At 44.0% G+C, this 15,084-nt stretch overlaps 1 protein-coding gene across 3 annotated transcripts in view; it reads right to left on the bottom strand.

Annotated features, from left to right (window-relative positions):
* Positions 1-676: 676 nt before the first annotated feature.
* rap1gds1 (RAP1, GTP-GDP dissociation stimulator 1) overlaps positions 677-15,084 on the bottom strand; it is a 28,936-nt gene continuing 14,528 nt past the window's right edge. For 2 of the 3 annotated variants that reach the window (XM_061030693.1, XM_061030695.1), the window contains 11 exons: positions 12,946-13,074; positions 11,565-11,690; positions 10,040-10,183; positions 8,699-8,830; positions 8,340-8,474; positions 6,927-7,052; positions 5,997-6,136; positions 5,737-5,863; positions 4,725-4,853; positions 1,137-3,566; positions 677-1,106 (listed from right to left, as the gene is read on the bottom strand). In XM_061030693.1, the coding sequence (XP_060886676.1) occupies positions 3,439-3,566; positions 4,725-4,853; positions 5,737-5,863; positions 5,997-6,136; positions 6,927-7,052; positions 8,340-8,474; positions 8,699-8,830; positions 10,040-10,183; positions 11,565-11,690; positions 12,946-13,074 (1,316 nt within the window). In that variant the 3' untranslated portion in view covers positions 677-1,106; positions 1,137-3,438. The remainder of the gene's footprint in view (positions 1,107-1,136; positions 3,567-4,724; positions 4,854-5,736; positions 5,864-5,996; positions 6,137-6,926; positions 7,053-8,339; positions 8,475-8,698; positions 8,831-10,039; positions 10,184-11,564; positions 11,691-12,945; positions 13,075-15,084) is intronic. The other variant, XM_061030694.1, reaches the window with a different exon arrangement.

Below are 15,084 nucleotides of genomic sequence, written 5' to 3'. Positions count from 1 at the left end.
TGACTATTTAACTCCCCATGCATGTTTAGATCGCTGGGTTTTGTTGTTTTAGTTTTGTTCTGGAGATCTACGATAGTCCCGTTTTGGTCTTTTCCTTTTCTCTTAGGTTGGCCACAACCTAGACGACTATGGGCCGGATTTGGCCCCCCAAAGTTAAGGGGGGCATATTATTTGTCCAAATAATCCTCAAGTGTGTACGTGTCAATATGATTATTTTCACTGCTCCCGATCAAGTCAGAGCCTCTCCGACCTGGAATCATAAATATCAAACATTTTGGATATTTAAGATTCTAGATCAGGCTGCCTCCAAAGGAACCTCAGCAACAGCCAATGAGAACGAGCAGAACGGGGAGGGTCACCAACCAGATGCTGCATATTTTGACAGTGATGTAGTACTCAAAATCAGTCTTAGTCTCCACTTTTTGAAGGTCTCGTCTCGGAATCGAATGCATTTTTACCCGGTCTTGTCTCTTCCGTTATTTCTATTTTTACACATTTTAAGTCTTTGCAATAAAGCTTGAGGGCTGATTATTTAAACTCCTCTGTGGCGTCCCGTCTTCATACGTTCAAGTCCTCGAGGTTTGAGCCGTCAGACTTCAAACAGGAAACTCTCAGAGTGGTTTACAGATGAACTGACTTCACGATCTGACGTTTTAAAGAATAAAGACACGGACCATGACCAGCTATCATCTTTTAATATTCTGCTGAGTTACAATCCTCCAAATGTACAACTCATGACATTTACAACAAACATTGAAGTTTATATTTGTATTTTTTTTTTTACGCAGTTACTATGGATACATCTCCACAGGCATGTGTCTTCAAAGAGCACAGATCTGATAAATAACCATTCATACCTTTAAAAAAGAAAGCGTGGGCCCAGAGCACAAACACGGCGAGTGTGTGTGTGTGTGTAAGTGTGTGTGTGCGCGTGTGTGTTAACAGTGTGGATGCATGTGAGCAGAAATCCCTTTGACGAGAAGAACTGAGGAGGGTTTTGTCCTCTAGGGGGCGCTGTGCTGATGGATAAAGTGTCTGCGTTCAGTTACCTGTTCACCTTCATACACACCTACCTCCTCATTACATAATCACACTCATTACATAATCTACGCACGCACACACACACACACACACACACACACACACACACACACACACACAGAGGACTTGTGCATCACGTCAGAATCTCATGCTCCTTTCACTTTGATATTTTGTTCTTCCTCGCTCTTCACAGCCTCCTCCTGCATCCTCTCCCGTCCATCAGGAACATATTTTTTTAAAATAAAAATATGTGTTGTGATGTGGGTAAAACAAACAACACTTTGATCTGTAAGAATCTGGGAATGCAAAAAGACGAAGAAGAGTCTTAACTGAGACGTTAAATCTACCTGACGAGTCGTAAGGTGGAGAAAAGAGATTTAGGCTGTGTCCAAAACCGCACACTTGATACCAAAGATGACGTCAAGTTGATTATGAATAGAGTTAAAATGTGGACACTTTCCATGTGAGCAAAGGGGCAAATGTGTTTGGATTTGTACAGTTAAAAATCTGATAAAATCTCTTGATCTTAAACATGGTGTCAGCAGCTTCCTCCTTCAAAATAAAATACAGACTTCTCCGAAAGTGAAGCTGCTCCATCGTCCCTTCTGGGCCTCCATACATGTGTGGTGGTGACTGTGTCTGCAGAGACTCTGTCCTCTGACTGGATTTTACTGTTCTGCTTTGTTCTGGTTGACTCGGGATGTTTCTGGGCAGAGCTGCTGTGTTTCCTCCAGCCAATGACAGCGCAGCAGGTGAGTTTAGGAGTGGATACAATTCAGTGATTGGACAAGATTCAAACAGCCGAATATGACGGACATGCAAAGAAGAGAAATAAGACGAGGGGTGAACCTTGTGTTGACGTGGAGTTGGTCTGCTTCCTGTTGGACAGGCAGGGGACAAACACAGACGGTTAGCTTGTGCTAGCGTGCGTTAGCTTGCAGTGTAGGAACAAGCAGTAAACGTACACACTACATCCTGCAGTGAGGGTGAGCTTCAGGAGGAGGGGCCATGTTTGAATGTTGTTTACAAGCTGCATCGGAAAATGCTGCTGACTCCACCTTTCAAAAAAAAAAAAGTGCAAAACAAAAAGGAGTGTACTCGACCCCGAGCTGTGTGTGTGTGTGTGTGTGTGTGTGTGTGTGTGTGTGTGTGTGTGTGTGTGTGTGTGTGTGTGTGTGTGTGTGTGGAGGAGGTCGCGTTGTCTTCTGGAGAATGCGAGCGGCAGAGAGGCGGGATGAACACGGTCACACCGTCAACAGGACGATAACATGCACAGTTTCTAGTCAATTTACACTCGAGCTACATGGGACACGACTGGGCACATCATGACGGCTGCTTTTCTTAAAAATGAAAGAAAAATCACAACAGGAAGAAGGTTTTGTTTTTTTTTGTTCTTTTGTGCACGTTTTTACACATGTGGATGTTTTTTTGTTTTTTTTTCACTTTTCATAGGCGGATGGTATCACAGCTATGGTCGTAGAAGAGTGTCGTCTCTTATCTATTGCGTTCGGCTGTTTATGGCGCCTCGGCTCCCGTGGAGCTACTTGTAGCAGAGAGATGCATGCACAAGTAGAGGAGTGCACCAGGGTCGGACTGATGGACGTTATATTTCAAAGAAAAGAAGACAGGAGGTCGATGAGACAAATCACTTCAGAGAATTCAACGGGTGTTTAACCCTCTAGACCCCGCAGTGCCTGTTGGCGTTTTAACCTTTCCCCGTGGATGAAAACATTTGAGATATTTTAAGTCGTTATCACTGTAAAGGACCATTTATGTTAGTGTTTGCATGATTTGTTTTCCTTCTTGTTTTCCTCAAAAAGAACAGAAAAGGTTCAACCTGCTTCACACTCCTTTCCCTAAACTCCCCCAGCTGCGTCTCAGCTCCATCTCGGCTCGAGTCATCCAGATGGCGTTACTATCTGTAATATTCTGTTTTTGAGCTACTTTAATGCTCCGTACGATCCAAGTGTTCCCGGAGTCTAGAGGGTAAAGACCTGAAATGAAAATCTGCCTCGCTTGGCGTCATGGATCTACAAACACAGCTTCATAAATCTCTTTTTTATGGCTTTCAGAGGAGAGTTTTGGCGTCCGACAGCTAGTCCACCCGAAACAAACACGCAAGTCTGGGCAAATCCTAAAAAAACACCGATAACATTTCAGGTACAAAATACTCCGACGCATCAGTCTGACCCTGGTGTGGATGTGGGCGGGGCAGAGGTTACGGGGGCGGAGACATGACCGTATGTCTAGCTGGCAGTTAACGCGACATGGTACCTTGGCACATGACGATGGGGCACGGGGAGCAGTTATGAGGTGTGGTTGGGTGATCTTTAGGTGGTCAGGCAGGCGTTTGAGTGGATGGGTGTGTTTGGGGGGGGGGGGGTTTGACACAGTCATTTAGCTCTGGGCAGTTAACCGCTGCTCTGTGAGCGATGCCTGGTGGGATACCGTTTTGTTTTCGTGGGCACGAAGCTTTGACACCACGTCGATGAACGCCAGGCTCTGGACTTCTTTGTGGAGAGGCTCTGAAAGAGAGAAGAGCGAGAGAAAGACGTTAATGCTCAAATTAAAGCTTTTTCTTTACAGTCATGGTAAATAGACTTGAGCTTGTTTATTTCTCTTTTCTAGTCTTCTGACTATTCAAAGAGCTTTTACACCGCAGGTCACACCTACACATTCACACACTGATGGTAGAGACTGCTGTGGAACGCCCTCTTTTTTAAATCTTATTTATATATCTTAATCATTAAAGTCTTTATATGTGATGTTTCACACTTAAATATAATAGAAATCAAATATATCCTCTGAAAATAACTCTGTGAGTCATGACTGTCTACAATGGGTGTAACACCCGAGTCCCACTGTCTGTGATGTTTTCTGAGTCCTATCTTCAGTTTGTTTACATCTCTCGGACGGCCAGCTGACTCCTCCCCTCGTGTATAAAAGTTGTTTAATTGAGGGACTAGAGAAAAGAAGAATAACATACTGTACTCACTGCTTAACGGTGTTTCTAGATCACGCTCATTTCAGGTAAATTTACATGCAGTGTGAAGATACGAGCATAATAAAGATCGCTAGCATTAGCATGCTAACACAACAATGCAGCGCAAGTTGTTTTGGTTTCATGCTGGTGCTCAAGGGCGACATCTGCTTGATCAAAACATTGCATATAAAGTCTTTTAAGGTCACAAATTCTGTAAAATCCTCTTATCCATGTTCCTCTAACACTAATATTTGTCCCTAGTCTGTCTACAAATCCCCCAATGATGAGAAAAGTCCATCATCTCCGTCTTTTGCCTGCTCCACTTTTCAGAAAATGTGTGCGCAAACAGCCCGTTTGGAGATTTTCCCTTCATGACATCACAAAGGGCAGTAGCCCCTCCCCCAGGTGGGTGACACTCCCACAGCTAGGTGTTTGTTCTGCCCTCTGAGTCTGCCTTCTCACCGTAAACAATAGGACATGGAGCGAGAAAGCACTGAGACACACAAGCCCTTCCAGAGAGGGGGCGTGGTCAGACACAGCTAATTTACATATTTAAAGGTACAGACACAGAAACAGCCTGTTCTGAGCAGGGCTGAAATAGAGGGGTTTATAGACATGATCAAATACAGGATCAGAGTGGATTTAGAACAAGAAACTTTTATAATGATCATAATACGTGTGAGGTTAAATGAAGTCTCACCTGAGCCCATGACAGCACAGATGAGGATCATGGAGTTATATTTGATCTCTGGAGCGCTCCGCTCGTCTGACAGCAGTTTGTGAAGCACAGACACCAGACTGGCTCCAACAAAGTCCTTTTCTGCTGCAACTGAAACACAGGAAGAGACTCTCGATGAGGGTGTTCACACAGACTTGAGTTTCCCGCTTATGATCCTCATCCTGGTTTTAATCATCTTCAGGATGTGGTGTTTACATGCACTGAGAGAAACCTGCTTCTTCCTATCCATGTTTAATATGATAAACATTAGTATCTTGGTTTATGGTGTCTGCATCTTATTCATGCAGGCGCTTGTGATGTTTATGTTTTCCAACACAAATCGCAGCTAGCGAACGTGTTGGGAGACCGGTGTCCTGTAGCCTTTTCATTCTTTCATTACCAAAAGATTAAACTCAGTTTCTTCATCGCTCCAAAAGTAAGACGCTGTCGTTGCCCCTGCTGAGGCCGAGTCTATGCAGGTAGTCGGCAGCTGTCAGAAACCAGGGTAAAGTGTTTACATGCCACAGTATCCTGTTTTCTTTCAGAGTTGTCAAGGTAGCAAAATCGTGTTTTCTCCCGGGTTTATCCCGGTTTTGGAAATCAGGATCTGAAGTAAAAACACAAAAACTGGAACCTTAAGAACCCTATCAAAACCGGGATACTGAAGTCCTTGACTCTACATGTCATTTGATGGATGTACGACATGTTTTGGTCTCTTACTTTATTTAAAAAAAGAGCAGATTTGTCTCAGAGGTAAAATAATAAATGCAGGTAAAATCACATTCTGTTTATATTCTCATGATTCTCCAGAGGGGAATAAAATGTTCTTCAGTACTCCAGCAGGTCCACAGAGTATTACAGACAGAGTATGTGCGACTGGGCTTCGATCTGCTTCAGGGAAAGAATCAGACTCCTCAACGGCCCCTCGCTGTGAAACTGGAAACCAACTTTAATAGAAATATCATTTTTAACTGATCCACATTGTTGCTCTTACCCAGATCCAGCGCTGCTATGAGCCCCAGAGCCACCAGCGCTTCGTTCTGCATGATCATATGCTCACTGGTCGCCATGGTTACCAGGTGCTTGACGCCTCCTCCCTGGATGACCGTTCTGACCACTTCCTGTGATCCACAAATAAAACATGGATGCATTAAAACCAAAATGAAGGATCCGAAAAAAAAATAACAGTGTTTGAATCTGTGTTACACCAACGACGACTTTTTAAAAAAACTGTACGAGGACTCGGCGTCTGACCTTGGACTTGCTGTGTCGGATCAAGGCTGACAGGAGTCTGTTGGACTCGCCCATCACTCCTGCGTGATCTTTGGCTTCACACCACTCCACTAACCGCTCCACCAGTTTCCCATTGGTCCCCAGCTGGTCTGCAGCTTCGGCTAAACACACACACACACACACACACACACACACCTTTATTAATATATTTAACACATCTGCATTAGAGTCATCCATCCATCCATCCATTATCTATAACGCTTTTTATCGCATGGTGCTGGAGCCAATCCCAGCTGTCCCATTGGGCAAGAGGCGGGTTACTCCCTGGACTATTCAGCAGCCAATCACAGGGCTGACATATAGAGACAGACAGCCAGCCACACTCACATTCACACCTACGGACAATTTAGAGTCACCAGTTAACATAACGAGCATGTGTTTGGACTGTGGGAGGAAGCCGGAGTACCCGGAGAGAACCCACACATGAACAAGGAGAACATGCAGACTCCACACAGAGAGGCTCCTGTCAGACGGGGATTCAAACCAGGAGCCTCCTCACTGTGAGGGGACAGGACTAACCACTGCAGCACCGAGCAGCCCTGCATTAGAGTCAGTTCAGTACTTTAGTTTTAGAAAGCTCGGAGGTTTGTTTGGTGTTCAGATGAAAAACAAACACTGATTTTCTTTGCAGCTTTTTAATCGCTCTCTGATTATGAGTGACGTTGGTGCCTGAAACCATCTGCTCAGTGTCAGGACGAGAGCAGCAGTCACCGTGTTTCTGTGTTTTTTTTATGACTCATAAAAATTACACTTTTCAGAATTTCTAGATTATGAAACCAAAACTTGATTATTTTTTTGCAAACTGCTCCACAGTGTGAGATGTCTGATTTATCCACCGTGTTGATTTCTGAGGGATCGGTGCAAAGACAGCCGCGCTTCACGAGTCTGTACCTTGTGTATCGATGAGCATGCGTAACGTCCCGAGCAGTTTGAACTGCACCGGCGGCATCTCGGACTGTAAAAACTTCAACACCACGTCTGCTACTCCAGCTGAGAGCATCTTTGATTTGTTCACCACTGCAGAGAAGAACACACAGAAACACACATTTATAAACACCGACAACAACGCAGATGATCAGATGTGTCTTTGAGGGTTTCTTTTGTCTTTTAATGATTTGGTTTTTGTCTTTTTTGTGAAGGAAATATTTCAACTAGAAAACAGACATGTTACAGTTTGAAGTGTGTGTATGTGAGCTACCAGGTTTAGCTTGAAGCTAGTCTTGTATTTTTAGTATATTTATTCATTTGCACAGTAAGGGAAATAAACATATTAAACAAATAACAAAATAGACAACATTCAGTGCAGGAAGATGCAGAAAACTCAATGAGCTTCCACTTGCTAAATGCTAAAATATCACCAAAATAAAAAAAAACAACTAAACAATACAGAATTAAGATGCAGAAAAGGATATGTACACATATGTAGAAAAAAAATGTATTAACTGCATACAGTAACAATAAAAAACAAAAGCAGAATATGTGTGTAAATATGTGTGGCTACATTTCTTTCATAATCTCTCTGCAGGTCATAGTCACTCTTCAGACATATTCACACAGGATGAGTTTAACTGAGGACCTCACTCTCTTTCTTCTTTCCTTGCTGCTGCTTTTGGTCAAAAACACACTTTAACAGGGCGCCGGCAGCGTAGTGCTTAGTGTGCAGGGCCCATGTAAGGTGGCCGGCCTGGGATTGAATCCAGCCTGTGGCTCCCTTTCCTGCATGTCATCTCCCCCCCCCTCCCCTCTCTCTCCCTGATTTCTTGGGGGGGCTTTTGGTGCCTTTATTTCAGAGACGGGACAGGGGCGAGAGAGAGAGAGCGAGAGACGGACAGAGAACGAGGTTTCTCTGGAGTGGAGTTAAGTAGGACGTTGTCCTGGAGACTGACAATGTACGAGCACTCGGAGTGCCTGCAACGGTGATAACAACGTTTGTTGGAGGGCTACAGCCTCCGTTTATGGGACGCCTGCGCACTAACCACTACTCAACCGATGTCCCATGACTCCATGAGAATGAAAGGTTTTTAATAATACCACTAATAAGCAACAGAGAGTGGATCATTTTTAAGCAAAAGGGTTTAAAAAAAGTATCCAAGAATCGAACATTTTGACAACCTTAGTATGAACTTTGACCTTCTTGTTAGCCAAAGAACACGTGATGCTACATCACGTTGTTTATTGACCAATGACAGAAGAGGTCAAACACAGTTATAAGAAAAACCCTTCACCTAAAACTCACAATGTTTCGATCACGGTGTGTGTGTGTGTGTGTGTGTGTGTGTGTGTCGTACTGATGCAGCGGCTCACCTGGTATGGCGAGGTTCCTCAGGGCGCTCAGAGCTGCGTGTTGAACCGTGACGTTTCCTTCTTCAACGTGTCGATCCAACAGATCTAGAAGCTTCTGGACGATGCCAGTGTCCACCATGTGGATACAGTTTCCATCTGCACACACAATATGAAAGAGAAAAAGATGACATCATGTTTTCATCTATTTTCTGTCAACAGCAACGAAGGCGTTACACTTACATTTAACCAAAAACACTGAACGCTAAACTGTGGTCGTCCACGTTCTGTTTCATGACACATTATTTCCTGTTTGAATTTATTCTTTCTATTCCCCGGTAACGAGACACGTTTCCGTCTGACAATATGAAGTGAAAACGTACCGTTTCGAGCAAAGTTAGCGATGGCGAGGGCCCCGGCGAGCTGCAGCTGATGGTTGTGCGACGGGATCCAGGACAGAACTCTCTGGAAGACGCTGCCTTTTCCTCCCTCGAACAGCTTCTGCATGGACTCGTCTACACAGCAGGAGGAACAGGACGGGTTACTCTCATCTGCACGTTCATGATTCTGTTTCAGAGTTTTATGAGCGAGCAAAGTGTGTTTGGGGGATTATTTCTGCCCCGCGTTTCGCCTCACAGGCTTCAATAACGCTGCTCCGTCCTCTTGTGGGAGTTTATCGGGGCCGAGTAGAAAACTGCAGCAGTTATTCAGGGCTGGAATAAAAACTCTGTGTTACAGTAGTTTTGATAATTAATCATTTAAGCAGAGTGCTCTTTGTGGAATTATTCTTAAGATGCACGACTGCTCCCCCTCCCCGGTCTGCGTTCACATCAGTAACATCGCTCCGTGCCCGAGTACACTTGCATACATACGCACACAGTCCGATACAGCAGTTGGCAGTGAGCACATAGATGGTTTGTAAATCCGCTAACGAAGCAGAAGGAAGAACATGCAACCATGGCAACAACGACCCTCTTCCTACATCCACATCTACCATGCAGCTCAGACGATGAGACGGGCCCTTCCTGCCATTTAGAGGTATGTCATACAGCGCTCCACTTCCTTCCTTGAGCTCATCAGGGTCCAACTGATTCATCGTTCCGTCCCATCCTCCTTAAAGAGCGTGTTTGCTGTTCAGCGTGATTGAGGATCCACCCAGCGCTCCTAACCACTGATCTTTATTATATCTGTAAGGGTAGAATCTGTTGAACAGATGTTGTGTTTGACCGTATTTAGATTGTGCACGTGTACCTCATATACCCGACGCCTCACGTGTCCGCTCAGGCTTTAATCAAGCACACACCGTGTAGTCTGAGCTGCAGAGCGTCTATTATATATAATATTAACACACCAAGTTCATCCTGCTGCGTTAAAATATTTAGATTAAATGTTGAATTATTGATACTCAGCTTCAGCGCTGGACAGGAGACATTTATATTTATGGATTCTTATATTTTCTACATAAATTAAGTTAAGTCAGGGGATCGTTTTCCCACTGATGACCTCGTACATTTGGCTGCAGGATCTGTGATGCAACAAGAATCTGACTGTGAAGACGTTATTAATCTTTAATAACTGTTACACAAGGTTCTTTTTGAATTAAGGTTCAGTAGATTCATTCTGTGTGTTCTGTTGTTTTTACCTGCTAACATTAAACCCCTGTAAAGCTAAAATAACTTCTGTTGTTTAATGAATCATGAGGAGTTCACATCTGCTGCGTTTACCTCCCAGCAGCAGCAGAACCATGAGGTCCGAGGCGGTCTTGAGCTGGGCGATGTCCTCCTCCCGCTCCCCGTCCACAGTCTGAGCCACCACCTGCAGGAGACACTCCACCAGGCCGGCCTCCACCAGCTGCAGCTTGATCGCATCTAGCAGGAGACAAGAGGAGGAGACTGTGAGAAACCACAGTGCAACGTACGGCTGCTGCTGCAATGCAGTGCAGCACTGCATCATATGCAATGCATCCCATGGGACACGACATGCCGCTGCATACCAACAGGGCTGCAGAGCATGTGAAGCGAGAAATGTTGGTAAAGCGCTTTTTTTACCAGTGAGTCTAATACACCAGGGTTTACTCCACATCTAGTCAAAGTTTCCACCAACATAAGGCAGGTTTCCAATCACTACTTTATGCAAATATTAGAAGGTAAGTGCAGGTATCATTTTACTGTTGCAGTTGTTGTAGTTCTGCCTTTTCATGTGGATATAAATGTGTAAATGTGAGGAAGATTTCAGCCTCCTGACCACTGCTGACTGATTTAAAGGAGCAATATGTAACTCTGACACCTAGTGTTTAAAACGGGTACTGCAGTCCAAATTCTAAACATTGTAGAGAGCTGTCTCTCCCCCCCCCCCCCCCCCCCTCTCTAGAGTTGATGCTCTCACAGGTCACCATGTGGTGGACACTGAAGCTTCAGTGTTTATCCAGCTCTGCATGGGTCTGTAAACCTTTCTGTGTTCTAACCTCTCTCCATTTTTCAAAAGCATCTCCAATATTGATCCTAGTTTGAGCACGTTTCTGCTCGTGGAGCTTATTAGAAACATGCAGAGGCTTTTTAGGTCGGGTACAATCACTTCTATCTGAACCACTTCTCTTGCCCGCTTCCATCGCTGCAACACCTGTTGACCTGATAACTGCTCTCATATCTGACAAACCGAGGGGTGTCCAAAACGGCCGTGTAGGGGTGCCTTAAAACCGCCTACCTTCTCTGGTCCAAACAAATACAGACCAACCACTAGGCCACTGGCGTCCCTAAAAAAATCTGACACTTTTACAGAATAATCATTTGTGTGTCTCTAAATCTGATGAAGAACATGCAGAGCGTCAAATGAGAGAGACGGAGAGGTGGCCAAAGAACGAGGTTTCTCTGGAGTGGAGTTAAGTAGGACGTTGTCCTGGAGACTGAGCACTCGGAGTGCCTGGAACGGTGATAACAACAGACAGAGAGAGAAACACACACACACACACACACACACACACACACACACACACACTGAGACATTCTCTGAGCTTTAAAGAGAGCAGCTGAGCAAATGCAGGATCTGTCTGCCATGACTGTGCAGTTAGCATCGTGTGTGACTCACACTCGGAGGATAAATTACTATCGAGTAGGTGGACACGGCTTTCATTTAAATGCACGAGAGAACACTGCAGTCTCTCACTGCTCCATGTTTTAATCTCCACACTTCTTCTCTTACAGGGAATTTGGCTTTTTGTTGAATGATGAAAGAAAAAAGAAATCACATTACCGTTTTCTGCAAGCGGAGCCAGAACCTCAAAAATCATCTCCTTCTTCTCGTGTTCCGTCTGCTTCTGGAAAAGACGCACCAGCTCCTCTGCGATGTTTGTGGAGGCAAACTGCTCTTTGCTGGACTCTGAAAACGACAAAGACGAATCACAGACAAGTTATCAAAGAGAAGACAGTAGCCTCTCTTCTACCAGGACTCTCTTTGTGCATTTCATTCTTACATTTCAGCACAACAAAAAGACGGTAATTAACAGTAATAATCAAAATACATTAAGTCTTAAATATAGCGCTTTTCTGAGTTCTCAAAGACTCTGAACAAAGACGAGATAGTCTAAGAGAAGGAGGAGGAGAATAGAGTATGTTAGTGGTTATAGGCGATTGTAGGGTTGTAGAGTTTTTAGGGATTTCTTGAAGGAAGTGATTGAGGTCCAGAGGGTGGGAGCGCCAATGGAGAAGGCCCTGTCCCCCCAGGACTGATGGCTAGTCCTGCAGGGGTTGGTCTAATTTGTTAATAAAGTTGATATACACGCTACAAGTGTTGCTGGAGCACTTTGACCTGTTCAAGCCTTTCACTGTTCATGCACCTTGGTAGTTGGTGAAATCCGGCTCTGCTCCATCAGTGGGGAGGAGGGGGGTCAGGAGGTTTGAGCATGCTGGTCAGAGGAGCTCATACAGGTAGGGGGGGGCAGAAGGTTACGGATGGCTTTGTAGGTGATGATGGGGAGTTTGAAGTGGGTCCTCTGGGGGATGGGGAGCCAGTGGAGGTTATGAAGGACAGGTGTGATGTGGTCACTGGGTGTGTTAGAAAGTGAGCAGCGGAGTTCTGGAGTGTTTTGAGTGTTTTGGATGGTGAACCGTAGAGGAGACTGTTGCAGTAGTCCAGTCTGGATGTGATGAATGCGTGGGTGAGGGTCTCAGCAGCTGAAAAGGAGAGGGAGGGAGGGAGGCGGACGATGTTTCTGAGATGGAAAAAAGGCTGTTTTGGTGATGTGTTTGATGTGTCGGTCGAAGGAGAGGGTTTGACCGAAGATGGCACCAAGAATACAGACGGGGGGGAGGATGGGAGCGCGCTGGAGCCATCGATTAGAGATTTGGGATCAATGATGATGACTTCTGATTTGTCACAGCTAAGAGTAAGAAAGATGGTTTGAAGCCAGGTTATTTAATGTGATTGCCTGGGGAACAGTCCAGGGTGTAACCCTGCTCAATGACAGCTGGGATCGGCTCAAACCCCTGCGACTCCGAACACTAAAAAGCGGTATAGATGACGGATGGATGGATGGATAGAGGACGATATATTAAGTTTAACAGCTCTAGATGAGGCGTTAATTAAAGGTTAGCAGTGTGTTAGCATCGTTAAACAGGTATTTCTGTCAACTCACCGAGCTCCGCCAGATTCCCAAAGGCAATTAGACACATTTCTGTCAGGGCTGTGTTGTGGGAATGGATGCCGAGCAGCTTCACCAGAGTGGGAATCACCCCCATGTTGATCAGCTGGGCTTGTAAGGAATCTGCAGAAACACAAACAAAGACAGGGAAAGATGAGCAGACGATCATGTGCTCCAAACATAAAGTAGAAGTGAAGAAAACACAAAAGGCAACGATGTGGATTTTGTTCAGAGTTAATGTGTTGTCATGGTATATCGTTTGATTTGTAATAGAATCTTAAACTTTAAAACAGCATTTTGGCTTTTAGACCCAAATAAAACATGCAAGTTATTTAACGAGCTGAACAAGACTACAGACGGCCAGTTTGATAACCCATTAGATGAGCTAGAGTGCAGACAGTTGACAAGGAGACAAAGGAGGTTGAAAAGAAGCGGTAGATATGATAGCTTCGTCCAGTTTACACATGAAAGATTGCACTCAGTTCCAGATTTTTGGTGTAAAAGTCATATATAGATTAAATTTAGTGATGTTTCAGTTTCTTAAGGCTGATCATTGATTTTTTTTTGCATCAATCCTCTGAACTTAGAAATAATTGAAATGCATATTTTTGCCCCGACACAGAGGTGTATTAAGATATGCATGTGGATTGTGCTGCACAGTCTGAGACAGTGTTGCAGCGATGGAAGCGGGCAAGAGAAGTGGTTCAGATAGAAGTGATTGTACCCGACCTAAAAAGCCTCTGCATGTTTCTAATAAGCTCCACGAGCAGAAATGTGCTCAAACTAGGATCAATATTGGAGATGCTTTTGAAAAATGGAGAGAGGTTAGAACACAGAAAGGTTTACAGACCCATGCAGAGCTGGATAAACACTGAAGCTTCAGAGTCCACCACATGGCAAGGAGGAGAGGAGGGGGCGGGGCACAGCTCTCTACAATGTTTGTTCAGAGTTTGGACTGCAGTACCCGTTTTAAACACTAGGTGTCAGAGTTACATATTGCTACTTGAAAGTAATTGTGAAACAAACTATTGAACTGAAAAACTTTTACAATATGTTCAGCGTGTACATTTATCATGTGATTTTGATTTGTGACCATCAGCTGCTGTTATCCAGAAGTTTTACTTGCCAGTAATTCTGCATTCACACCACTTACTAACCAAACTACTAAATGGTTGATCACACAAATTCTGAATACTTGGCAGAGCATTGAGCACACACAGTCAGATTTTACCAAAAACATTTAGCTAGATCATTCACTACGACATTAAAACCCTGCATGGTGAACTATCATATAATAAAAACAAGACACAAGTTGTAAATGTCTCTATGACGTAAAGCTGAGTCATCATTTAAGACTCCAAAACCTTAAAAAGAAATGTAACTGTCCGTCGTTAGAGGGTAACAAGTGGACGAAATATTAGACACACCTGAGGAGCAAAACATCAAGATACATTTTAATTTTAGAATCCGGAGTGGATGAAAAGATGGTGGATGAAAAGAACAACGTCTTAAAGATTTCAGATTCTTGTTGAGTGTCGAGACAAGCTAACCCCAATAAAGCCGTAGAAAAGAGAGCAGGAAAGCCAACAGAACAGATACATGTGTTTTTGGAAGATCAACAAAGCCTCCGCAGACGTTTACAAGGTGTGTGACACAATGAGATGAAATGAAAAACCTGATATAAGGCTTTACCCACACAAAAGGAACCAAGGTTGTTTTTCTCCAAGTGCTAATAAAGCCAAAACTTCTTAGTGCTTCAAAAAGGCAGAAAAATAAAACATTAAAAGGCCACTGCATCATTTTACAGTTTTCATTTGATCTAAATGCATCGACCTAGCAGCCACATTTTAAAGGTCACATATTCTCCTCCTCTTCAACCAGTGTATTTTTTTCCCATATTTTGGGGTCTAAATGGGAACAATAAGTGTTGGACTCACTCTAGTAGATGATTTATCCTGCAGCTGAAAAGCTGCAAACTTTCCTTTTTGAATTAATAAATCCAATCAAATATGTCGACTAAATGTGCTTTTTTTTGTCTGACAACATTACAGAGAGAATCCCTACAGAAATATTACTTTTTGATAAGGTACAAACGTATTCATTAAGGCAGAAACAGCTGTTACATCGCTCCCA

This window comes from Labrus mixtus, chromosome 23 (genome assembly GCF_963584025.1).
Source record: "Labrus mixtus chromosome 23, fLabMix1.1, whole genome shotgun sequence".
Classification (NCBI taxonomy): Eukaryota; Metazoa; Chordata; class Actinopteri; order Labriformes; family Labridae; genus Labrus; species Labrus mixtus.
The sequence above is the reverse complement of the archived record's forward strand: the minus strand, read 5'-3'. Positions and strand labels throughout refer to the sequence as shown.